The following is a 26,713-nucleotide window of genomic DNA, read 5'->3' on the forward strand; positions in this document are numbered from 1 at the left end:
ATAGATTTCCCTTTAATTTCCCCCAGAGATACCTTCTAGGTACAGGGTCAAATGCTGCCTTTAAATACATAAAAGCAGCAAAAAGGAACTTCTCTAGGGAACAAATATTTATAGGCTAAATGAGTGAGAGCTGCACAGTGATCTAAAGTACTGTGGCCTAGCTGGAAACCAATTTGCTCTGGACCAAGAATATTAGACTGCTGCACCCAGTCTTACAATTGGTCCAGAAAAGGTGATAATTTGCTGACTCAACCCTAGAGCCAGTTTTATAAATTGGGACAATGATGCCCTCTTGCCATGATGTGGAGTTGTGTCCTGAGTTGTTAACATAAATGAATAACATAGCAAGTAATGGTACCCACCAATCCAAGTTATTTCTAATTGCTTCTAATTGAGGAGCAGATAAGAGGGGAAGGGTAGGTGCCTCCTGCCAAATACAAGGCAGAAGAAGAACAAAATAGTTCTTTATGGAATACTGGAATATTTATATACCCAGTTTTCTGCCACACAATCAAAAGCAGTTTCTATTATTTGCATTGCATTGGAATGGGTACCTGGGCTAATTTATACAATATTTTCCATTCTTTGAGTTAAAGGACAAGAAAGTATGTGTATCCTCTCCTAATTTCCTCAGATAATGCAATATGTTGTTTAAAATCATTTGATACAATGCTATGAATAACTGTGCTTGTGGTCTTCATGTTGAAGATGGATATAATACAATTAGGATGCAGCATAAACTATTCCCTCCCCAAAACCCACATTTTTATTACAGTTCACATCCTGAGGCGTGACTGTGACTGGAGAAAATGAGTCCTTCACAGCCACATAAAGTAATGAAAATGCATAAATAAAAGGATTACTGAAGGAGGATGGGGAAATGGCTGAGAAGCTGAATGCATTTTTTGCCTCCGTCTTCACCGTGGAAGATGAGAAGTGTTTGCCCGCCCCAGAACCACTAATATTGGAAGGGGTGTTGAAAGACCTGAGTCAGATTGAGGTGACAAAAGAGGAGGTCCTACAACTAATAGACAAATTAAAAACTAATAAGTCACCGGGTCCGGATGGCATACATCCGAGAGTTCTGAAAGAACTCAAAGTTGAACTTGTGGATCTTCTAACAAAAATCTGTAATCTTTCATTGAAATCTGCCTCCGTTCCTGAGGACTGGAAGGTAGCAAATGTCACCCCCATCTTTAAAAAGGGTTCCAGAGGAGATCCGGGAAATTACAGGCCAGTCAGTCTGACTTCAATACCGGGAAAGTTGGTAGAAACCATTATCAAGGACAGAATGAGTAGGCACATTGATGAACACGGGTTATTGAGGAAGACTCAGCATGGGTTCTGCAAGGGAAGATCTTGCCTCACTAACCTGTTACATTTCTTTGAGGGGGTGAACAAACATGTGGACAAAGGAGACCCGATAGATGTTGTTTACCTTGACTTCCAGAAAGCTTTTGATAAAGCTCCTCATCAAAGGCTCCTTAGAAAGCTTGAGAGTCATGGAGTAAAAGGACAGGTCCTCTTGTGGATCAAAAACTGGCTGAGTAATAGGAAGCAGAGAGTGAGTATAAATGGGCAGTCTTCGCAGTGGAGGACGGTAAGCAGTGGGGTGCCGCAGGGCTCGGTACTGGGTCCCATCCTCTTTAACTTGTTCATAAATGATTTAGAGTTGGGAGTGAGCAGTGAAGTGGCCAAATTTGCGGATGACACTAAATTGTTCAGGGTGGTGAGAACCAGAGAGGATTGTGAGGAACTCCAAAGGGATCTGTTGAGGCTGGGTGAGTGGGCGTCAACGTGGCAGATGCGGTTCAATGTGGCCAAGTGCAAAGTAATGCACATTGGGGCCAAGAATCCCAGCTACAAATACAAGTTGATGGGGTGTGAACTGGCAGAGACAGACCAAGAGTGAGATCTTGGGGTCATGGTAGATAATTCACTGAAAATGTCAAGACAGTGTGCGTTTGCAATAAAAAAGGCCAACGCCATGCTGGGAATTATTAGGAAGGGAATTGAAAACAAATCAGCCAGTATCATAATGCCTCTGTATAAATCGATGGTGCGGTCTCATTTGGAGTACTGTGTGCAGTTCTGGTCGCCGCACCTCAAAAAGGATATTATAGCATTGGAGAAAGTTCAGAAAAGGGCAACTAAAATGATTAAAGGGCTGGAACACCTTCCCTATGAAGAAAGGTTGAAACGCCTAGGGCTCTTTAGCTTGGAGAAACGTCGACTGAGGGGTGACATGATAGAAGTTTACAAGATAATGCATGGGATGGAGAAAGTAGAGAAAGAAGTACTTTTCTCCCTTTCTCACAATACAAGAACTCGTGGGCATTCGATGAAATTGCTGAGCAGACAGGTTAAAACGGATAAAAGGAAGTACTTCTTCACCCAAAGGGTGATTAACATGTGGAATTCACTGCCACAGGAGGTGGTGGCGTCCACAAGCATAGCCACCTTCAAGAAGGGGTTAGATAAAAATATGGAGCAGAGGTCCATCAGTGGCTATTAGCCACAGTGTGTGTGTGTGTGTGTGTGTGTGTATATATATATATATTTGGCCGCTGTGTGACACAGAATGTTGGACTGGATGGGCCATTGGCCTGATCTAACATGGCTTCTCTTATGTTCTTATGTTCATTACCCTCTCACCCAAACTGGTCACAATCAGTGAAAATCTGTTCATATTCTTATAAAAAGTATTGTGAGAGGAACTTAGGATGAGACCTATCCTGCCTGGTACATGTTTTCCATCTTTTAGTCGACCGAAAACCACTTAAGGAATCTTTTTCATGGGGTGGGGGAAAGCACAATAAGAGAAACTGTTGGATCAGCAATAGAGAATAACAGCTGATCAGGTTCCAGATTTGTGTCCTGTAAGAACTGCCAGACAAAAGAGCAGTCTATTTTGGGATTGTTCCATTCTTAAGCAAAGACCCAAACTGCCAGTGGTCATGATCTGGATTGGAGTGGTAATAGTTAACGTCTATGGGAACTTCTCCGTTCTTCCTCTCCCTTTTGGGTCATTGTTGTTTTTGATATATTTCAGGCTGACTGCTCAGTCTCCCCAGTAAAGCTGATGCTCTCCACCAGAAAGGCTTTGAGTTGGGGGAAACTCATTGATTCTGGAATAGCTTTACTTACAGATACGTACTCTTCTGTGTTACGTACATGTTGTGGGTTGTGAAAGAGTGCTCTCCACCAGAAAGGCTTTGAGTTGGGGGAAACTCATTGATTCTGGAATAGCTTTACTTACAGATACGTACTCTTCTGTGTTACGTACATGTTGTGGGTTGTGAAAGAGTGTAAAATATCTTGCTTGCAATTTGAAGTCCATTTTTCCTCTTCCTTAAAAGTGGAACTATTAATAGATGTTTTTCCCATGCCACACCTTGATTAAAATTTGATATGGCTGCCAAGGTCCAAATAAAACTACCTTGGAAGGCAGGTCTGAGGTAATTGTCCACTCCTGATCTAGAGCTTTAAATAGGCAACTAGACACTTGTTTGTGTGAACTGCAAAGTGTATTTTAAACACAGGGAACTTTTAAAAAGCCATTAACATTTACAAGAAGGGGTGTTGATAGGAGGCATATACAATTAAAAGCAGCTACAGTGGGTGTGTCCTAATGAAAATGGCCTTATCTCTTGTACCTTTTTGTGCTGTTTCCTACATGATGGACGCAGCTATTGGTAGAAGGCCCATGACTAATTTTAGCCAGCTCAGTTAATCTTTTCCACCATTGATTCCAAGATGTTGAGAAAATGAATGTGGGATAGACTCCTTTAACCACAAATGCCTGTAGTTCCTTGGCACTGGATCTTGGCACTCAATATGTTTTCTGCTTTAGCTATTTTTTTCCCGAGACGTAGCACACAAGCTACATTACTCGCATTAATTCATAAAAATAGTCCATTCAAGAAATTGAATTCTGTTTAATGTGTTATGTGAACCGTGTCTTCCTGACTTCTGGGAGATCTCCCACAAGACAGGGAGTGTGAAAAGTTCAAAAACTGGTTAAGTTGGCATCTTAATTAAATTAAAAATAAATTTGCACTAGCTCTTTTATGTCTGTATCGTGGCTACCTTGCAATGTCACAGTAATCTGTGTTAATCACTCCCTCATCAGGCAGAGGCAGTCTCTTTTCCTGCAACCAGAATGAACTGTTGAGAATTTCACTATTAAGTATTATTCAGGACCAAACATAAGAGCTCTTGATGGATTAGAACCAGTGATCCATCGGGTCCAGCATCCTATTTCACACAGCAGCCATTCAGTTGCCCTGGAGGACTGAGCACAGAGGCCAAGGCTTTCCACTAATGTTGCCTCCTAGCAGTGGTTTTTAGAGGTGTTCTGCTTTTGACTATGGAGGTGCCCTAGTAGTAACCATAGACCTATTGTCCATTAATCTGTCCATTAACCATGGACCTATTGATGGACCTATTGTCCATTAATCTGTCTAGTACCCACTTAAAATCATCTATATTCTTGGCCATCACTACATCCGGTGTCAATATTTCCTTTTGTTAACCTCTGTGCTAAAATAGATGCTTGGTAAATATAGCCTCATATAAAATGAAGGAATTAATCAGACTCATTTGTAAGGTAGCTGTTTGGGAAATGTTTTGGTTTCAGAATTTTTGTTACTGTCTCTGTTTCCTCCAGTTGTATTAGTTGCAAGTTAACTCTTGAGTGATGTTATCAAATACTTCCTGTGTTCTTGCGCATCAGTTAACAGTGACAATATGGATTTCATTGAAGCATTTGTGAAGAATGGCAGCCCTTTAAATCATCTCAACAGTATCTGAATATGATTCAAGGCAGTAGGATTAGTTTCAGATGCAGTAGTAATACAACTATGAAGCACATAAACCTTTTGCCCTAAAGTGCATCAAAACTTTTCACTCCTCTAGGTGTAGATACAAAGAAGTGGCATTTTCCAGATGGTTTTGTTTCCTGTCCTTTTCTGTTTAAGTGCTTTATAGAGTTTACTGGACACAGCCAAGTGCTGCTTTTCACGCTTGGGACTGGAGCACAACTGTCTGATGGAAGCGCAACAATTTTAGCTGCTGAAATTAATTCTCTGATTATATTCTGCATTTTGGACAGGTGTACACTAGCCCCTGTATTTTCCTAAGCAGTCTTTGAACTCTTATCCCTTTCATCCTCTGTAACCTAACCACTCAAATAAAGTAGTGCACGTATGCCACCAGCAGCCCCTAGACACAAGTGTGAAATCCCTTCAAACATTCATTATGACTTTTAACTTTCATTTTAAATGATGTTCTTTTTGCAGGCATGAGTTGCACCATGTCATTGCACAGTTACACACAGAAGTACACTTTCCAGTACAATACATTTCCTATGTTTCTAAAGCGGGTTTTTTTTTTGAGGGGGGGTGCATTAAATCTTCAATTAAAAAAAAGAATTATTGTCTGGACTGCACTGCTTCAACCGGGTGTCTGATTGCCAAGTTAATCTCCCTTTGCACATTCTCATTGATCTTCTGTTAGAGCAGCTGAAAGTCTCTTTTAAGTATGGCAAACTTTTATAAAGTATATTCCTGGTAGTAAAGCCCCACTGGGGTAAGTGCCAGGCTATTCTAAGAGACAATCCATTCTCCAAACAAGAGAACTATTTTATTTTGTCAGATGGAGTTATTGTTTGGGCATGTAGTTTATTCATGTGGTGGAACTTATGAAATTTCTGGTGAGTGAGATAGACTCATTTCATGAGATGTGCTCTTCACTGGTATGAAACTAATGTTCTGTCTCCAGTACATTCTGTAAAAGTTTACTTTTTAACCTTATTATCAAAAGCTGACCTTTTAAGCAGTTTTAGTGTCTGATTTTGAAGAATCAAATTTAATGGCACATTATCAGGATCTCTGCAGACTCACATGGTATAAATATAAGGTCAGTATAGCCATGGTTAGAAGATGAAAGATACACTGTAGGGTTGTTTACTTCCCTGCCCTTCTTCTCTCTCTCTCCACTCAAATCATAGTGTATTATGGAGTGCTCTGTGCTAAAAGGGATTATGCAAATCATGAGGCAATTCTGGTTAATCATGGTTAACATCAGTGCAGATGTGTAAAGCAAGCCGTGCAAGGCAGGGAGAATTCATGTAGGGAATGCTCTGATATCTTAACCAGAAAATCAGGAACATGTTGGCACTGGGTTACTATAATGATATAGTACTGCAGTAGAAACCAATTGGGAAGATCCAAAGGACCACAAGTAGAGCTCTGTGGAATTGATCTTTCCTGACTCCTTCTTTCAGCTGCAACCCACGGTGCTCCACAAAATCCTTTTCCTGAGTTCAGGACTTCCAGGAATAGTGTGGGATGTAGGAAGGAGGAATTAGCAAAAACAAAAACTTCCTCCCACAAATGGAATTTTCTTTGATAGTACAAAACATAGATGCAGGTCTGCTACTCTAGCAAGATTGTAGGGTGTTGTTTTGTGATGGGCTAAAGACAAGGAGAACCAGGATTTAGAACACTGTCTGAGACCACACTTTAAGACTAGAACTATAACAAGCATTGATTCCTGGAGCAGGCAATGAGTGTACTTTTAGAAAAGAAAGTTTTTCTTAGAGTGTACTTGTGCACCAAACTTAGTATTGCAATAGGCTACTAAATTAAAGCTTAAAGGCATATTGCACATAAAAGACTTCCCCTCCCCAGTCTGTCTGGGATTCATACAGTAAGGAAGAATGTTAATTTTGTGTATACTAGCTGAGATAACTAGCTGTCTGTGGGGTCAAGGTACTGACATCAGAGGCATTTCTGAACAAAGATGTTGCAGTTGGTGGGTGGATGGCACTAGTGTCAGCTGTTGGGTGACCTCGCATAAATAGTATCATCACGACTTTAATCTTTCGGGTGTTCAGAGGTAGTGTGCATATTTCCGTTTAACCCTTGGACACTTGCCGGCATGCATGACCCTTTTACAATTCCTGTTCCTCTGTCCATCCATGGCACCTTGGCTCCAAATAGTCTAGGAGTAAATCCAGTATTTGTATACATCTATTGTGTATATCTCCATTGTGCAAAGAACCAAAATATGGTACTTTTAATACTAATATAACATACGAAGGACTTGGGCATATTAGAGCTTTCCTTAGTAAAGATGTAGTGATATTTTCATGAATAACTTGGTGAGTTAAAAACTAAATTGAACAAATGTGGAGGAAAGGGTACAATAATGCATATATTTCAAAAGTACAAACTTCATGCAACTGGCAGTTTTAGATCAAATTCTTTTGTATGGATTATGAGTGCATTATTCCATGCCTGCATCTCACAGTTTCTCAGAAGACTCCATGACATGGATGCTGTTTCAGTGTTTTCAGGCTACATAAACATTGGCCTAGCATTGGGGAGACCTGAGCTCAAAAATCCCCACCCACAGCCTTTGGTTACTGTGGGCTAGTCATCCTGACTGAGCCTGTACTCCCTTCCTGAAAGAGTTATTAAGATAAAATGGAGAAGAACTCTGTGCTCCTGGAGCAAGAGTGGAATAAAATACAATAGAAAAAAAATCCTCCTATTAAGGTATTAGCTAGAATCTGTTTTGTGGTGTTGGCTAGGATCTGTCTTACCAGCAGGCCCATATAACTGGGTTTTTTTTCCTGGAGAGGGTTGGGAACACTAATTTAATTAATGAAGCATAAACAAGAGGAGAGGGGGTTTTAGCGACCAGGAGAAGTCTGGCAGATCTGGGAGGGGGTACAGTCCCCACCTAGTTATAGCCTTGTTTACCAGAGAGATTAATAAACACTGGATGATGCTAGACCATTCCCTAATAAATAATCCTGTCTGAACAATGCAAAACTTTAAAGCTTCAGAGCTTGAAAACTGGAATCTTATATAAGGGTGACAGTGAACCAGTAAGAGTTGACTGACTCATAATGGCATGCTGCCCTTTCAGACAAATAAGGCTTTATAGAGATGGCTGAAATGTCCCACAAAGCCAGGATCTGTGTCTAATCCATTGCTTTTAGAATCCACTCAGTTCAAGTATTTCATTTGCCAGGCTTGTTCCCTTGTATACGGAATGTCTGTGTGGATCCAAAGCATTCCCAGCACCCCCAGTGTTCTGGTAAAATTCAAGGGGTGACTATTTTAATTTGCAAAAATAGTAGGGTGCCTTTGTTAGCAAGTTTTCATTTTAGCATAAGCTTTTGTGGACTTGGGGTCCTCTTTGTTACACAACTACCTAGTCCATGAAGGTTTATGCTGGAGTTAAAAATATTGTTAGTCTTTTAGGTGCCCTAAGACTCCTGCCTATTTCTAGTAAAGCTGGTTTCTGTACTGATGTGTGTATGTATAGTGTGTGTGTGTATATACACACACATACACAGCCAGGGAGGAAGTGGGGCCGTTGGATGACCAAGGGGTAAAAGGATCACTGAAGGACGATAGGGAAATAGCTGAGAATTTTTTTTTTGCCTGTCTTCACTGTGGAAGATGAGAAGTGCTTGCCCAGTCCAGAACCACTGATTTCGTTGGGGGTGTTGAAAGATCTGACTCAGATTGAAGTGACAAGAGAGGAGGTCATATGGCTAGTAGGCAGTTTAAAAATTGATCAATCACCAAGCCCAGATGGCATACATCCAAGAGTTCTGAAAGAATGCAAATGTGAACTTGTGGATCTGGAAGGTAGCTAATGTCACTCCCATCTTTAAAAAGAGTTCCAGAGGAGATCCAGTAAATTACAGGCCATTCAGTCTGACTTCAATACCGGGAAAGTTGGTGGAAACAGTTATTAAAGAGAGAATTAGTAGGCATATTGATGAACAAAAGCTATTGAGGAAGACTCAGCATGGGTTCTGTAAGGGAAGATCTTGTCTCACTAACCTCTAAATGTTCTCTGAGGGGGTGAACAAACATGTGGACAAGGGGGACCAAATAGATGTTGTTTACCTTGACTTCCAGAAAGCTTTTGATAAAGTTCCTCATTAAAGGCTCCTAAGGAAGCTCAGTAGTCATGGGGTAAAAGGACAAGTCCTCCTGTGGATAAAAAATTAATAGGAAACAGAGTGAGCATAAATGGGCAATTTTCATAGTGGAGGGTGGTAAGCAGTGGGGTACCGCAGGTCTCAGTACTGGGTCTGATGGTTTTTAACTTGTTTGTTAATGGTTTGGAGTAAGCTGCAAATTGGTTAAGTTTGTGGATGACACTAAATTGTTTGGGGTGATGAGAACCAGGGAGGATGTTGAGGCCCTCCAAAGGGATCTGTCAAGGCTGGGCGAGTGGGCATCAACGTGGCCACTGAGGTTCAATGTGGCCAAGTGCAAAGTAATGCACATTGGGGTCAAAAATCCTAACTATAGATACACATTGATAGGGTCTGAATTGATGGAGAGAGATCTTGGATTTGTTGTAGGTAACTCATTGAAAATGTCAAGACAGTGTGCAACTGCAATAAAAAAGGCCAACACTATGCTGATGATTATTAGGAAGGAAATTGAAAACGAATCCGCCAGTATCATAGTGCCCCGTATAAATGGATGGTGCGGCCTCATTTGGAATACTGTGTATAATTCTGGTCACCACACCTCAAAAAATATATAGCGTTGGAAAGAAGTGCAGCAAAGGGCAACAAGAATGATTAAAGGGTTGGAACACTTTCCCTATGAAGAAAGATTAAAAGGCTTTGGGCTTTTTAGTCTGGAGAAACATCAACTGAGGGATGACATGATAGAGGTTTACAAGACCATGCATGAGATAGAGAAGGTAGAGAAAGAAGTACTTTTCTCCCTTTCTCACAATACAAGGAATCATGGGCGGTCAATGAAATTGCTGAGCGGTCAGGTTAGAACTGATAAAAGGAAGTACTTCTTTACCCAAAGAGTGATTAACACATGGAATTACAGCTACAGGCAGCTACAAGAATAGATGGCTTCAAAAGGGGATTGGATAAATGTATAGAGCAGAGGTCCATCAGTGGCTATTAGCTGCAAGGTATATAGATGGAACTCTCTGTCTGGAGCAAGTGATGCTGTATATGCTTGGTGCTTGGGGGTGCAGCAGTGGAAGGACTTCTAGTGTCCTGGCCCCATTGGTGGACCTCCTGATGGCATCTGGTTTTTTGGCTGTTATGTGACAGAGTTATGGACTGGATGGGCCATTGGCCTGATCCAACATAGCTTCTCTTATGTTCTTATATAAAGTAAATTCTGTTCCAATACTGGAATCTTTTGGAGATGGAGGAAAAAGTTTGTGAAAACATTTTAGAATTGATTCATTTCTTCTAAAATATCTTATGTCATGTAGCCCAATGATCTTCTGTCTTTTCTTTTTTTTTTTTTCCGTCTTTTCTGACTTAGGACTCACCTTTAACCTCATCATGGAACACCCTGAGCTGCAGGCACATGACTGGAAATCATGTTGCAGCACAGCATTTAAAGAAAATTTAGTGTATTTATTTGCTTCATTTATACCCCGGCTTTCTTTCCAGTGGGGACCTGAGGCAGTTAATGTTATTCTCTCTTCCTCCATTTTAACTTGAAAATCACCAACCTGTGAGGTAGGATAGGTTGAAAGCGTGTGATAAGGTCACCCAGCATCTAAGGCAGAATGGGGATTCAAACTTGAGGCTTCCCGAGCCTAGTCCGACATTGTAACCATTATGCCATGTTCGCTCTCAAGAAGATGAGGAGACAGTTACGATGTTATGGGGTGGGGGTGGGACTTCTGTGCTTGGAAGTATGTATGGAGTGGTAAAGGACTGACTGGTGATGGTGACTGAGCAACCAATTAGTCCCGGCAGCAATTAAAGTGTTCAAAGGTGACTGAGCCAGGCTGGCGGTGAGGAGGAGAATCATAAGGGAGAGTTTTTGTGGGAAAGGAGGTCTGTGAACCTGGGTGATGCAGTGGTTAAACTAGAGTGTCAGACTATGATCTGGGAGAGTCAGGTTTGAATCCCCACTTTGCCACGGAAGGTTGTTGGGTCACTCAGCCTAACCTACCCCACAGGTTTGTTGTGAGGATAAAATGGAGGAGAATGTTGTAAGTCACTGTGGGTCCTCCTTGAGGAGAAAAGTCAACGCTGAATCATAAACATGCCTGTGCTCTCTACCACTGAGGGACCTTGCCTTGATTTTATGTTGCTCTTTTCAGGGTGTGTGCAGAGAGATACAGGTGTCCTCCCTTTCTCTCTATTAATAGTGGGTCCTTTTGAAATACGGGGAAATGGCTGCTGTATAGTGACCAAGCAGACAGGTCGAAGATCACTGGCTAAATGGAAAACAAAAAGGGAGCAGATGATGGGAAATTCCACAAGAAGGCAGATACCATGTCTTAATTACTAGCATTAAATCCAGTCCTAAATACAGGAGAAAGATTAACCAGCATAGATTCCGAATGGTCTGGTACAGACTTTATTCTGCAGGAACACCAAGGTTAAGTCATCAGGAGCAGGCCATGAACTTGTGCTCCTTGCCCAGCCCACAAACTTGCCTCAGGAATCCTGCAGGGGTTGGGCTAGCTGGCTTGTATGACCCCAACTCTATTATTCTATGATCTATATGAACCCAAAAGGTTGTTTCCTCCTTACCAAACAGAGCTTGATCTAACCATGATTGGAAGATATAGAGTGCCAAATGGGCTTGTGTGTTTCTTTCCTTTCTCTTATGGAAATTTCCCCCACTTTTTCAGAGCAAACCATGGTGCAGTGTTGTATCCATCACAGCATTTTCATTAATCATAGTTAACTTGCTACCAGAGACTTAGAGCCAAACATCCAGCTACAGAAGTGCAAATATTTGGAGATATGCGTTAACATGTGTGTCTGGGATGTTCTGTATCCATCCTGCAAAAAAACTCCACATAGTTCCAGAGGGTCAGGATTCTCAGGTGGCTTTAGAGGGGGATGTAGAAACTTCACACTGTGGAACTGTATGTTTGCTGCATGTATGAGGAAAGTGCCTTCTGCTTGGGCAGTGCAACCAAATGTCACTCTCTGATTCTAGTTAGTGATGAGTTTGCAAATTAGCTTGAACTGAAGACATCATTGGAAATGCTATACTGCAGTGTTCACTGGCAAAAATGAAAGGGAAGAGGAATTCATGCATGGAAGGGGAGTAAGGAAAAGGAGTACATAAGTGCATTGAACTCTCCCTATTTCTTAACCATATTTAACAGAGGGAGTACTATTACACTTGCACTATATGCCAAGTGGGAACCTGGTTAACATTTACCATGATTAAAGGTCAGTATAGATATACCCAGAGAGGCTTGGGCCACTTCCAGCTTTTGAGGATGCTAGCCATAATATAAATTAAAAAAAATGATGATGCATGATGTTCATAAGAACAAGTTGTGAATTTATCAGATTAACCCAGAAAATTAACAGGTGCCTAAATTTGAGACCTCTACCCCTTTGAGCTAGAGACCTAGGCCAGTCTTCCTGGTCTCCTCCCATTGGTCCTGCTCTTACCTTTAAGCATAGTGTTTGTGTGTGAGTGTGGAGGCATTTGTATTCAAGTGCTCAGGGGAGCACATAACCCTGTAGCTGCTTTTGATCTCTTAATAATACTCTTAGGAGTGTTATGTTTATTTTGGGCCAATTAATTAACTGGTTCTCAAAACATAAAATTCGTAGTTGTGAGTTTAGATGTAGAATTCTAAGCTCACAATTAGAAACCTAAACTTTGAAACTTTAACACTGGTACACAGAGTATTTGAACATTTTGATTTCTCTAGAAGAATAAGTGTCACAGTGAATTAATGGAGAATTCTTGATCCACAGTTGTGTTTAATTTGTCTGATCACAACCTGAGACACTTGAAAATATTATTTCACTGTAATTCAGATTTCTAAATATCTTCTCCTTCAATTTTCACAGCAAACCCTGGCCTGTTCTATTTTAACAGCACTGTTGAGTGAGTTCTCAAGTTCAAGCAAAACCAGCAATATTGGTCTTAGTATGGAATTCCATGGTAACTGCAAACGAATATTTCAAGTAAGTTAATGGCATTAGCGTGTATATTCCTAATAAGTATTCTTAATAAGGAAAGAACAAAGTTTGAGCCCAGTGGGCTATTGCTTCAAACTAACATAGCTACCCACCTGAATTAATAAGAGAAGAACTGTTTTATTTACTAATAAATATGTGAAACAAGCATGCATAAATATAAGCAATTGTTAGATTGAATATATTAAATTATATATACTTCAAACTAGGAGTATCAAATGTGCAGCCCAGGGGCCAAATCAGGCCCCTGGAAGGCTCTTATCAGGCTCCCAAGCAACTGGCTGTCATCAGCTTCCTTTCCCCTTTCTCTTGTTTCCTTATGTATCACAGCTTGCTTTGCCAGGCTTGCTCAATCACACAGGAGCTACAGAGCAAAGCCTCTGTTTTCTCCATTGACTGAGGCTCCTCCCTTGGTGAGGAAGGGGGGAGAGGGAGAACTTGCTTTGCCAGGCTCTCTCAATTGCACAGCAGAGCTACTAAGCCAAAGTCTTTCTTCTCTTGGCTGAGGCTCCTCCCCCTCCTGGTCCCCTGGGGAAGGAAGGAGAAAGCCATAGCTTCCTTTGCCAGTTGCCTGGACTGCATGGGAGATACAAAGAAAGCACCTTAAAGACCAAAGAGTGTTACTGTTTTAAGCATGTTTTATTTTAAGGTTGGTTTTTTTTGCATTTGTCTGTGTCCTCTATAAAATTTATATCTCTGCTACCTGGCATTACATTTTATGACACACATGGCCCAGCCTGACAGGGTCTCATTTATGTCAGATCTGGCCCTCAAAGCAAATGAGTTTGACACCCCTAATTTAACCAATAATGCAATTCAATTGTAGTTTTGAAACAAAGTGGTATTTGTGGAATAGAGCTTTTACCATCTCCCTCTTTTGGAGGAGATTTGGGAGAACCACATGGGATCTCTCGGCTTGGCTTCGCGAACGAAGATTTAAGAAGGGTGCAATAGCCCACGTTTGCTGCAGGCTCGCTGGTGGCTGACAAGACCAATGTGGGACAGGCAGGTCCGGCCACAGCGGCTGCAGGGAAAAGTCTGATTTGGGGTTGGTGCTGTAGCAGTGCGATTCTTCCTCAATCTCCTTTTGTCCTCAAGACCAGCTATGCGTGCGTTCTCAAAGGAAGAGACAGCCTGGTGGATGGTGTGCCTCCATGCTTTGCGATCTGAGGCTAGATCAGACCACTGGTGATGGTTGATGTGACAGGTGCTAAGTGATTTCTTCAAGGAGTCCTTGTACCTCTTCTTTGGTGCCCCTCTATTTCGATGGCCGGTGGAGAGTTCGCCATACAGGGCAATCTTGGGAAGGCGGTGGTTTTCCATCCTAGAAATATGCCCTGCCCAGCGCAGCTGCGTCTTCAACAGCAGTGCCTCGATGCTGGTAACCTCCGCCCTCTTGAGGACTTCAGTGTTGGTCACAAAGTCACTCCAGTGGATGTTGAGGATGGTGCGAAGGCAGCGCTGATGAAAGCGCTCAAGGAGTCGCAGGTGATGACGGTATAAAACCCACGATTCGGAGCCGTAGATGAGGGTTGTCATCACAACCGCTTTGTAAACATTGATCTTTGTGCCTTTTTTCAGATGCTTGTTGCTCCACACTCTTTTGTGCAGTCGGCCAAAGGCACGGTTTGCCTTTGCCAGCCTGTTGTCAATCTCCTTGTCGATCTTGGCATCTGAGGAGATGATGCACCCCAGGTAGCTGAACTGCTGGACGGTCTTCAGAACTGATTCACCCACAGTGATGCAGGGAGGGTGATAATCTTCCTGGGGTGCAGGCTGGTGGAGAACTTCTGTCTTCTTCAGACTAACTTCTAGGCCAAATAGCTTGGCAGCCTCTGCAAAGCAGGACGTCATATGCTGCAGAGCTGATGCCGAGTGGGAGACGAGTGCAGCATCATCAGCAAACAGTAGCTCTCGGATGAGTTTTTCCATTGTCTTGGAGTGTGCCTTTAGTCGCCTCAGGTTGAACAGGCTGCCATCGGTGCGATAGCGGATGTATACACCATCGTCATCATCTAGATCTACTGCGGCTCTTTGAAGCATCATGCTAAAGAAGATCGTAAAGAGAGTTGGCGCGAGAACGCAGCCTTGCTTTACACCTGTGCCTATTGGGAAGGGCTCCGAGAGGTCGTTGCAGTGTCTGACTTGGCCTCGCTGGTCTTCGTGTAGCTGGATGATCATGCTGAGGAACCTTGGGGGACATCCTAAACGTTCCAAGATTTGCCACAGGCCTTTCCTGCTAACGGTATCGAAAGCTTTGGTAAGGTCGACAAAAGTCACATACAGAGCCTTGTTCTGTTCCCTGCATTTCTCTTGGAGCTGCCTGAGAACAAATACCATGTCGGTGGTGCTCCTGTTAGCTCTGAAGCCGCACTGGCTCTCTGGGAGGAGTTCTTCTGCAATGGTGGGCACCAGTCTGTTCAGGAGTATTCTGGCAAGGATTTTGCCTGCGATGGAGAGCAGGGTTATCCCCCGGTAGTTGGAGCAGTCTGACTTTTCCCCTTTGTTCTTGTATAGGGTGATGATGATTGCATCGCGAAAGTCCTGTGGTAATTTGCCTTGTTCCCAGCAGGTGACAAGTACTTTGTGAAGTGAGCTGTGTAGTACTGTGCCCCCATGCTTCCAGATCTCTGGTGGAATTCCATCAACTCCCGCTGCCTTGCCACTTTTCAGTTGCTTGATGGCTTTAACAGTCTCTTCTAGGGTGGGGATCTCATCCAATTCTGTTTTCACCGGTTGAAGTGGGGTGAGGTGGATTGCTGAATCTTGAACTACGCGGTTGGCACTGAAGAGAACCTGAAAATACTCCGACCACCGGTTCAGTATGGATGCCTTGTCTGTGAGGAGCACTTGGCCGTCTGCACTATGCAAGGGACTCTGAGCCTGATATGATGGACCATATACTGCCTTCAGGGCTTCGTAGAACCCTCTTAAATCACCAGTGTCTGCACACAGCTGGGTTCTCTCTGCAAGCTTGGTCCACCACTCCGCTAACCCGGAGACCACATGGGATATGGCACATGGAACTGCTATCTGTCAAAAATGGCTTCTCTCTTCTCTGAGCAGAAGTGCCTCTCTGTTCACATAATGGGGGGAGAGTTTTATTTTCAACCCGGTGAAACTAATGTGGCATCAACGACTACATATACTAAAAACCAGTTCTTGCTTTGCTGTTTGGAGAGGCATGATGAATGAACATAACGGAGAGAACAAGAGGAAAACCCCCAAAGTAAATTAAATAACTTGCCATATATGGGAGCAGTCAAGTATATTTGCTATGTAGATAATACATATTATTGTATCTAAATGGGGCCATCTGTGGGACAATCAATCCATTCCATAATAATAATAATAAGATGATATTGGATTTATATCCCGCCCTCCACTCCGAAGAGTCTCAGAGCGGCTCACAATTTCCTTTATCTCCCTCCCCCACAACAGACACACTGTGAGGTGGGTGGGGCTGGGAGGGCTCTCATAGCAGCTGCCCTTTCAAGGACAACCTCTACCAGAGCTATGGCTGATCCAAGGCCATTCCATCAGGTGCAAGTGGAGGAGTAGGGAATCAAACCCGATTCTCCCAGATAAGAGTCCGCACACTTAACCACTACACCAAACTGGCTCTAATATTTTACTGTAGTTTTGATGGTATCCTGAGGTGGAATATTATTTATAAATATACTGTTGCAGATTGTATGTCTGAAATTTGGTGCTTGACTATTTTAAGGCATTCTTCAGTTTTCTAATAGCTTAGGCATAGTTGCCTATTGTACAAGTAGCTGAACAAATTTTGTCTAACTGTATTGAACACTGAATAACATAAGTGTATTTGACTGTTTAAATACAGAAAGAAAAATGCCCTGTTGGTTCTTTCTTCAGCCTGATTAACTTTAGAGTGTCCAAGTGCAAGACTATTAAAATGTTTGAACTTATCTTGATTGTACAGGAGGATGATCTCCGTCAGATCTTCATGCTCACAGTAGAGGTACTACAGGAATTCAGCCGGTGTGAAAACCTTAATGCTCAGATGTCTTCAGTCTTTCAGCGTTACCTTGCACTAGCCAATCAGGTCTTAAGCTGGAATTTTCTTCCTCCAAATTATATCCTTTTTTAATGGACCCTTACTTTTTAGTGGGAAAGATTATGAACAGCCATCTTGTGAGAGAACCATAAGATTCAGAATATTTGTTCTTACTTCATTGACAAATGTATACTACTTGTGAGTCGCAGTGTGTGTGTGTTTTACCTATCAGTCATAATTATATCTAGCGTTATTGGGCTGAAGCTCTCCTACTAATGGGATTGCTAAGACTGGAGGATGCAGACTTAAGATTCTTCTTAATTATTAATTATCTGAGGTTGTACAATAACATACAAGTTCCTGTGGTGAAGCTGCTACTCTGTATGTCTTTCCCTTGCTCACCAGAGAAATGCTGGAGGAAGCCCCATTCAGAGTTGTTCCTGTCTCTAAAAAATTAGACCCAACGATATCATCATCTATATTCTAATGGTCAAACTGGCCAAATCTGAGAATACTTAAATCCAGAGATTGGACCTCTGAACAGACAAGATGGGCCTTTCTACAAACTTTAAGAAAACCCCAGGTTTGCAGGAAAAAATCTGAAATCTTAAAAAAAAGGGGGGGAGGGGCTAAAAACCCAAAATGATAAAAGGAACATTTGTAACTTTAAGAAACAGATGCCCTTAGTGACTGTTGCTAAGCAACCACAGCAGCAGGGATGGCTCATTTGGGTCAGGCCTGGCAGGGGATTCACTACAGTGACTTTCATGACTCACTCAGGTCCAGCTGCTTCCTACTGTTCAACAGCAGTCACTCTACGAAAGCCAGTATGGTATAATGGTTGGAGTTTCAGACTAGGCTTCAAATCCCCATTCTGTTGTGGCAGCTCACTGAATGACTTTGGACTAGTTATACATTTTCAGCTTAATTTACGTCACAGACAGGGGTGGATCGGCCATTAAGAGAGCCAGGATGCCTCCCATTGGGCCGGTGACCTCCCCGTACCTAGGCTGACCAAGCATTGTGATTGAAGGCTAGGGCTTGAAGCGAAGCAGTGCCTAGCCCACCTCAGCCCTGCATGAGGTGGGTGTCCACAGTGCACCCAAGCTCGTGAGAGAGGTGGAGAGGCAGGGTCACCTAGCCAGCCCAAGACCCGCACAAGGCAGAGGCTATAGAGCTGCCAAGCCCAGCGTGAAGCAAGAAATGCAGTGATGTCCAGCTTATCTGAGCTTCACACAAAGTGAGAAGCTCATTTTACTCACTGCTGCCTGAAACAAGGCAGGTGGTACATCTTGGCCCACCTGAGCCTCATGTAGGATGAGAGAGGAAGTGGTGCCTGGCCTGCCTGATGTTCACATGAGATGAAGAAGGCGGCAGCAGGCATGTGTGCCTAGCCAAGCCCTGCATAGCATTCTATGGCTGCATAGCACCCAGCCTGCATGAGATGAGGTAGGCAGTGATGCCCACCTGAGCTGAGGAATGCATGCTTGCTGTTCATGAGCCACACTTGAGGTTAGGAAGGTGGCAGTACCCACATGCCCTAACCCCACACAAGTGGGAGGAGGCCACAGCACGCTGCACAGCTCGCCCTGTGTGAGCCTCACTCAAGACGAGGGATGTGGCAGTGCCTGGCTCTGCTATCTGAGCGTCACATGAGGCAAAGAATGTGGCTCCTGGCCCATCTGAACTGCACACAGAACCATGGAAGCGGCACTCAGCCCTTTCAAGACAAAGGAGGTGGTGGTGCCAGGCCTGCACAAGTCCCGCACAAAGTGAGGGAGGTGGCCGCCTGCCCAGGGTCTGCATGAAACCTGGAAAGCTCACTGGAGCCTGTATGAAGCAAAGAAAACAGCGCTTAGCCAGTTGGCTAGGCAGGTTGCCTCTTCCTCCCTGGCAGAGTAAAGCAGGGTCAGACAGGTGGCTTCTTCTTCTCACCCACCCTGGGGGAGGGGCCCTTTTCCAGGGCTTATCACTTACAGTCCACACCTTCTCAAAGGGTTGTTATGAAGATAGAATGGAGAGGAGAATGATATAAGGTGCTTTGGGTCACCATTGATGAGAAAGTTGGGGTATAAATGAAGTAATGTAATAATAAATGTAGTTGAAGACAGGAGGCAGATAAGTTAGGTTGTTTGTGGATGGGAAGGAAAGGAGGAGGCAGGGAAAGGGAAGAGGCTATGGGCTCTTTCAGGGTCATTAGGGGAGGGACGGTGGCTCAGTGGTAGAGCATCTGCTTGGTAAGCAGAAGGTCCCAGATTCAATCCCCAGCATCTCCAACTAAAAAGGGTCCAGGCAAATAGGCGTGAAAAACCTCAGCTGCTGCCAGTCTGAGTAGACAATACTGACTTTGATGGACCAAGGGTCTGATTCAGTATAAGGCAGCTTCATATGTTCATATATGTAATGGAAAGAGGAAATAGTGGGGGAAGGGGAAATACCTGCTGCAAGTCCTTGTGGGTTCCTTCTTGTAATTTATGATATATACCTGTGGATTTTTAAATGGAGCTGTGTGAGCTATGCAAGTTGGTGTTGAACCCCAGGGAACTTATATGTAAATACTAATTATAATTAAGTAAGAAAATGTTGTAGAAATACAAGGGGCGTGACTTACCTGCAACTGGGAAGGATAGGAGCACAGAAATGCAGTTCCTTTATCCTGGCACATTATATATGCACTGTCACCTCCCACTATGGTTCCTGTGTGTTGCCCTTGTGCACTGAAAGACTGCAGAGGTAGTGGCAGTGAATCAAAGCATGCACAGAGGTATGCTTTTAGTTGGTATCTAGTTGTGTTCATTAAAAACGCGTAGGGATGATTTTATGCGTCATGCTGCGGATTCTCCTAATCATGGTTCATAGAGTAGAGATGGGTGGACCCTGGATTTTCACACTCCATCCCCTTTTTTATTGTTTGGTTATTAATGTTACACCTACACTGAACGTTCACAGGTTTGAAATAAATTTGCAAACCCTGGGTGAGAGGAAATGCCAGGGTTAGTTTAGTTTAAGGTATAACAAGCCAACATGGGAAGAGGAGGAATTTGAACAGGGAATGGAAGACTTACGTTTGTAACCCACTCAGTTTTTAACCGTGTTTAACAATGCAGTATGAAGCAGTTTTGACCCTTTTAAGAACTCTGACATCAGTGAATTTAGAAAGGTGCAACTTTGTTTAGGATTGAACTGTAAGAGATCAGCAGTGATACTCTGCCTGGAGCCATAATAGTGATCCAGTCTAGTTGATTATTCCATTTAGAAACTTCTAGTTTACTTTGCTTTTCCTTGAGATTTCTGTAGACTTTTAACAGCCAATGGCTAATTACAATAAATGAACTGAACTGAATATTTAGAACTGCCTAAATAATTAGGTAGCTTGTTCTATTTCTCTATATAGGTATTAAATTTAAAGGGGTAAACAAGCCTTACCGTTCTACAAATTAGAAGAATGTGTCTCACCATAATCTGAAATACAAAATTTATTTTCAATGAAAGTAAATAGCTGTAACTTTGGCACTCATTCTGAGTTCTACATCTAAGAGCTGTTGTCTGCTCCGCAGTGTAGTCCTCACTGAAGTTTTATGTTAAAATTAAAGTAAGAATTATAAGTCTAGAAAGCTGCCTTCCCTCACCCAAAATTAAAATGGCAGTGTTCTGAAATTTAACTCAGAATAGATTTCCTAGGCCAGAAATCTTATGTTTTAATATTATGTTAGAAAGCTTTTAAAAACAGTCTAGAAATGACTGTGTTTAATTCTTATTCTTAAGAATAATTATTACTTTGATCATATAAATTTTATTTTGGGAGGTAAATTAGCCTGCTAAGATAATTTAGAAGTGTAGTTCAGGAACCCTCCAGGGCAGCTTTCTGACAATAAATCTTTTAACAAATTATACCCTATTTATAGGGCAGGGAGGGCAGCCATGAAGGAGCTAGAAAAGACGTGTTGCTGGCAACCAAGAAAAAGGATGTGTTGCTGGCAACCAAGATCAAATTCATTCATGCCATAGTATTCCCCATTACTGTGTATGGATGTGAAAGTTGAACAGTGAAGAAAGCTGATAGGAGAAAAGTAGATTCCTTTGAAATGTTGTATTGGAGGGGAGTTTTACAGATACCATGGACTGCCATAAAGAGAAATAAAGGTGTCCTAGACCAAATCAAGCCTGAACTCTCTATAGAAGCTAAAATGACTTAACTGAGGCTATCATACTTTGATTACATTGTGCGAAGGCAAGAGTCACTGGAAAAGACAATAATGCTAGGAAAGGTTGAAGGCAGGAGGAAAACAGGAATACACTAGATAAATTTACTTGATAAAAGAAGCCAGAGTCATCAGTTTGCAGGACCTGAGAATGGCTAACTATAGAATGTTTTGGAGAATGTTAATTCACAGGGTCACCTTAAGTCGGAAGTGACTTGACAACACTTAACACATATGCACACCCTATTTATAAAGTCCTCAAAGTGAATTAACTTCATTTAATTTGATACTTGATCCAAAGGTGGCTTTGTTATACATTTATTTACAGAAGAAAATAAAAAATTGGTACATAAACCATTTAAAAAATTTTAAACAGCAGTGATCCATCATATCTCAACACTGGAAATCCACTGCAAAATTACTATTAGTATGTTGTACAAACTCCTGTGGAAAATAGAGCAGCAAAAAATCAAATTAGTGGGGATGCTTTCTATGCAGTCCATTTATACCTTTTGGTAATCTACACTCAACAACTCTTCATCCTCCGCTCAATACCAATTTGATAGATTAAGCAGACGTAAGCTTTTTCTCAATTTGTTTTGCATTTGCTTTTAGGTGTTTTGATTTTTGTGTTTGTTTTGTTATGATATGTAAAAAAAAAGTCTATTTTCATTAAAAATCATGTATACTGTTTAAAAATAGTTGCATTACAATAACATTAAACTTTTGCATATTAAATTGCTTGCAGTTTTCAGATTTTTGTTTTCTTCAGACCCCCCCCCCCTCAAATTATAGGGCAGTATTAGTGTATATTTTAATTTCCTTTCTAGGTCTGAAATAAATGAAATATTCTTTATTCTTTGGGGGCCTTAAAGCTGGTACCATGTGGCTTGGACAAAATGTGTTTGCGTAAGAGGTTTTGCCCTTAAGGCATGTCTCCTGTTTCAGTTTAATGGAAGAACTGAAAGGAACTCAATATCTCTTTTATGGGTGACAAAAAGAAGATGCAAATAATAGGCTGAATGGCATGCGGCTTTTTGGATAGTTGATGTATACAGTAAATGTTCATAACTTGTAACTTGTGCACAGCATTGAATGCAAATAGATTTGCATGTTTGTCATTTTATTACAGAAACAAACGTACGGGAATCATGCTAACATATTTTGGGCTGTCTTTTGTGTGTGATAGTTGATGTCAGATATAGTTTTTGATAATAACTCTAAGCAGTATTGGTCCATGTCTATTTTAGAGGACTGTCCATTCTTTTAAAATTTTAGTGTGCTGAACTTGATCCTTGTTTCAGACATCAAAGCTTCAGCACTTGTTCAGCTTGCTTTTTTATATTTTTTTTAAAATGTGATTTGTGAACCACAAGGAAAGGTGGTCTGTAAATATTTTAATAAATAAAAAGATGCTGCTTGTTTATCAATCCTGCTCTGCAAGCAAAGCACGTAGCATTTTTGTTTGCTTTTGGCATAGCAGAGAAATAAAATCAGTTTAGTTTGGCAAACATTCTTGTACTGTGTATCAGTAAAGAGACTTCCAAAGTACTACAGTCAGATTTGAGTCCAGTAGCACTCTAGCGACAACATCTGATGAAAGGAGCTTTGAATCTTAAAAACTCATACCCCCAAAATGTTGTTGGTCTCTAAGGTACTACTGGCCTAAAATCTAGCTGTACTACTGTAGACCCAAATGGCTACCCTTTGAAAATATTTTTCAAAGTATTTGTGCCTCTTCATAAAACCAGCCTGCTACTTATGAATAGAGGGTTTTTATATTTAAAAACATGTTTTATACACATTTGAATACCTGTCATTTTTGTTTCCTTTTCACCTTCTGTCACATCCAGATGATTATTAAAGTGATCGTGCCGCTGTGAAATGTCTTGTCATTGTGATCGCTATTATCTGACATTCCTTCAGCATTCTCTTTTTTCAGTACATAATACCTTTTATTCCTTGTCCTCATGCATGAATTATGCTGTGTATGCGAAGAGGCTTAAAGTTTGTTTCCATTGCATTCTTTCTGAATGGGACCTGTTGTATCTGGGATCTCTTCTTCTTTTTTTTTAAGCCAAGTTGGAATGTTGTTGTTGACCTTGACACCAGATAACTAGGCAGACATTATATAGCTATGTTTGAATCCTCACAAAATGTGATGCTAAAGCCAACAGAGTCCTGGCGCGAGACCCTCCTGGACAGCAGAGTTATGGAGCTTTTCTTTACAGTAAGTTTCATTCTTCTGTTTTGCTAATTCAGTAGCCAAGAAGTGCTGCTGCTGCTTCTTCTCCTTTCTAAGACCATTGTTGGATTGTTTCCCTCCTTTGTGATCAGGTAGGATGAATTCAAGTAAGATAGTTGAATAGATGTAGTTCTGTGCTTTGCCAAGCAGTTATGTATTAGGTTTTTTTCAAATTAGATGCTAATGATGTATCTGTGTGTGTGCTAAATTAATAAATGCTTGTCTTGTAGAACAAGTATTAATGAAATGGTAAGTTTTTTGCTTGTTGGATTATATTGGTAGCTCTAGCAGCAAATGAAATCAGGAACAATTTTAACTGCTTTTAGGCATTGCAGCAGGAGCTGGGCAAGCTACTTAGCTTTATCTGTATTGATGTTCTATGAAGTATCTCCCAGCTGATTGTGAAAAGGAGACTAATTAATCTCTGTTTGCTGTGCAGAGAGGCCTGATACTTAAAACAGCACACTAAATTTTACTCCTCACAGGGCAATTGTTTCCATAGATACTGCTTGCAATATTGATATTGCTGTTGTGTCTGACAGCTGTATGCATGTATCTGTGTGCTTTACATCTTTGTGCCTCACATGTTCTAAGTGTGCATGTAGCTTTTCTGGAAGTGAGAATTCATGAGATTATATAGGAAGCAGCCCTCAGTGCTTTGAATTGAGCTCCTTGTTGCCCAGGGTTCTGTTTATTAAATAAAATGCAGCTTAGCCTCCAAGTAAGTAGTCACAGGACTGCAGCATTAGTTGTAGAGCTTATGCAAGTTAGAGGGAAAGTTCTGTGCTTTTAATATTAAATCACTGACTTGGAAAATCTCTGAAGAAACCAGTTTAGGTTTATCTCCCAAAATAGAATTCTGTATTGTTGGAATTTGAGGGTGTTGCTTTCAAAGGCAAGAAGTATATTTAAAACTGTGTCTAGATGATGAATAGCATATTATAGTAAACCTTTGGTACACCATATTAATTCTCTCAACAACTTTATCTGTTGTTGTGTACATAGTTACTTGCAATTTTTTTTAATCTAGCTCAAGCATTTTCAAAAAGGTGAAAAACTTGACGGCAGACCACTTAACAGCTGCACACAATATGAACAGCTGTCTAGACAACCCAGACAGTTGCTACTGTCAGCTGGAAACCTCCTCAAGCAAATAGCTATTGAGTTTACAGGTTAACCCTTTCTAACATTAATTTTGTTTTTATTAAGCCTCTGGGTTAAAACTTTTTTTAGAATTTTGTACTTCGCTTTTAAACTTTCAGCACTGGATATCAAAAGCAAACTGGATTTAGATCAGCATTGGATATTAAATCTATAGTAATCATGACTGATATCTGTAAGTTTATTTGTTACTCAAGGATTGCCAAAACAATAAACTCTTCACTGTGTTTATGGATTCCTTATTTGCAGTTTACTTGCAACATTTGTGACTCGTTTTGAGGAGTTCATGCTTCGATTCATCATTATCAAGAACACAGCTGGCCATTACAAATCTTATTTATCTGCTTGCCTTTCAGAAAATCTAATATTCTCTTTTATTCCCCTTTTAACTTTCCAGAATCTTGATGTCATTTAATCTTTCCAAGATGACTGCTGTGTTTAATGTAAACACGCCCATTAAAAATTAAAGACTAAAAAAATATGTCCATCTTTTGGTTTAAATGCTGCTACTGTTTGGCTGTTTGCCATTTACTTGAATATTTAAAACACAGATTGGTTTAATAATGGCTGAAATAACTATATTATAACAAATGGCAAGATTCATATGCGTCAGCAGATGTATGTGCCACTATTTGCCAGCAGATGGAGCAAGAATCTTTGCAACTTTCCTGTCCCTTCAGTAATCCCTTTTCACCCCAGAAAGTCAACCCCTTGTGTCACTGGTCCCCCAAAAGCAAATAGCCATCTTGATGGAGGGGGCTGCCATGAGGAAGGGGATGGATATACCCTTCCTCTTTTGTCAGTGGAGGTGTGCTTGTAGAAGAGAAGGGGGTCAGTTTTTCCATTTCCCCCCTTCCTTACTGCAACCTACTCCAGCATTCGGTGGTTTGTCCATGTGGGTCTCATAACCCTAAGAACTAACTTTCCAAGGGCTGCCAGGAACTGCTGGGGGACAGATGTATCAAAAATCCACATCCACCTGAATCCTGGATAAAACCCAATAACTTGACATCACATTCAATATATTCTGCTTTACATGTATGTAAGAATAAGTTTTCTTTCAATCAAGACCCCTTATGTCCATATGTTGCCGCTAACAGTCAGATATATCACGAAACAATTTTTCTCCAGGCCAATTTGGCCAGGAATCCTTTGCCATCTTCTGGGCACAGAACAGGAGTCACGGGAGTGGGGGGGGGGAGGTATTTGTGAATTTCCTGCATTGTGCAGAGCGTTGGACTAGATGTCCGACTCTGATTCTATGGAGGACCCTTCCAACTCTGTAATTCTGTGATTCTATGAATACTGGTTTACCGAGATGATTTATTTTTGAAAAAGGCAAGCTAGTACCTGAGAGCAGCACAGTCCTGTTCATTAAGTTATCTCAAAAGCAACTGAAGGATTTTGCTACACGTTGTATTTGCTTTCTTGAGGGTTCCGTGTTTACCTCTGCTAAAGAAGCATCTATATAATCTTGATTGAACTTGTCGACTAACTTTAGCAAGACGCTGTAGCCCAGGCATAGTTAGCATAATACAGATGGCTGTCATTATTGCTGTTTTTAGAATTAGCAGCGTGTCTGACTGGCTGGCATCTGTTTCTCTCTTTAAGACTCAACATGCATAGACAGTTCAACATGTAGGTAGGTCCCAGTTAGCTTTAACTAATTAAATATGACTTGTGAAGATTGTATATTAAGAGCACGGTTTGAAAGATGTAAATAACTGGTAATTATTTAGTCTAATTCAACTTGATATCAAGAGAAACTAGATAAAGCTTTTTGTGTGTGTGCTCCTTAGGATTACAAGCCATGTGACTGGTAAAAGAACATCTTATTTTTCCCCCTCGATGTGGTGTTAACCCTCTCGCTTCCTAAAAGGTGCATCGAAAAATTAGAGAAGACACAGATATGGCACAAGACTCGCTGCAGTGCCTAGCCCAGCTAGCCTCTCTTCATGGGCCAGTGTTTCCTGATGAGAGCTCACAAGTCGATTACTTAGCTCACTTCATTGAGGGATTGCTCAACACGATCAACGGGTATGTAATAACTTTGCTTACTAGAATTCAGGTTTGTAGTGGGAGGGAGGGATTTGCAT

General features: G+C 41.5%; 1 protein-coding gene across 1 annotated transcript in view; it reads left to right on the forward strand.

Annotated features, from left to right (window-relative positions):
* XPO4 (exportin 4) overlaps nt 1-26,713 on the forward strand; it is an 85,636-nt gene that overhangs the window by 27,322 nt on the left and 31,601 nt on the right. Inside the window, exons 5-8 of the mRNA XM_060234812.1 lie at nt 12,860-12,976; nt 16,935-17,088; nt 23,329-23,441; nt 26,497-26,654. Of these exons, the coding sequence (XP_060090795.1) occupies nt 12,860-12,976; nt 16,935-17,088; nt 23,329-23,441; nt 26,497-26,654 (542 nt within the window). The remainder of the gene's footprint in view (nt 1-12,859; nt 12,977-16,934; nt 17,089-23,328; nt 23,442-26,496; nt 26,655-26,713) is intronic.

The sequence above is a fragment of the Heteronotia binoei genome, chromosome 3, assembly GCF_032191835.1.
Source record: "Heteronotia binoei isolate CCM8104 ecotype False Entrance Well chromosome 3, APGP_CSIRO_Hbin_v1, whole genome shotgun sequence".
In the NCBI taxonomy this organism is placed as follows: Eukaryota; Metazoa; Chordata; class Lepidosauria; order Squamata; family Gekkonidae; genus Heteronotia; species Heteronotia binoei.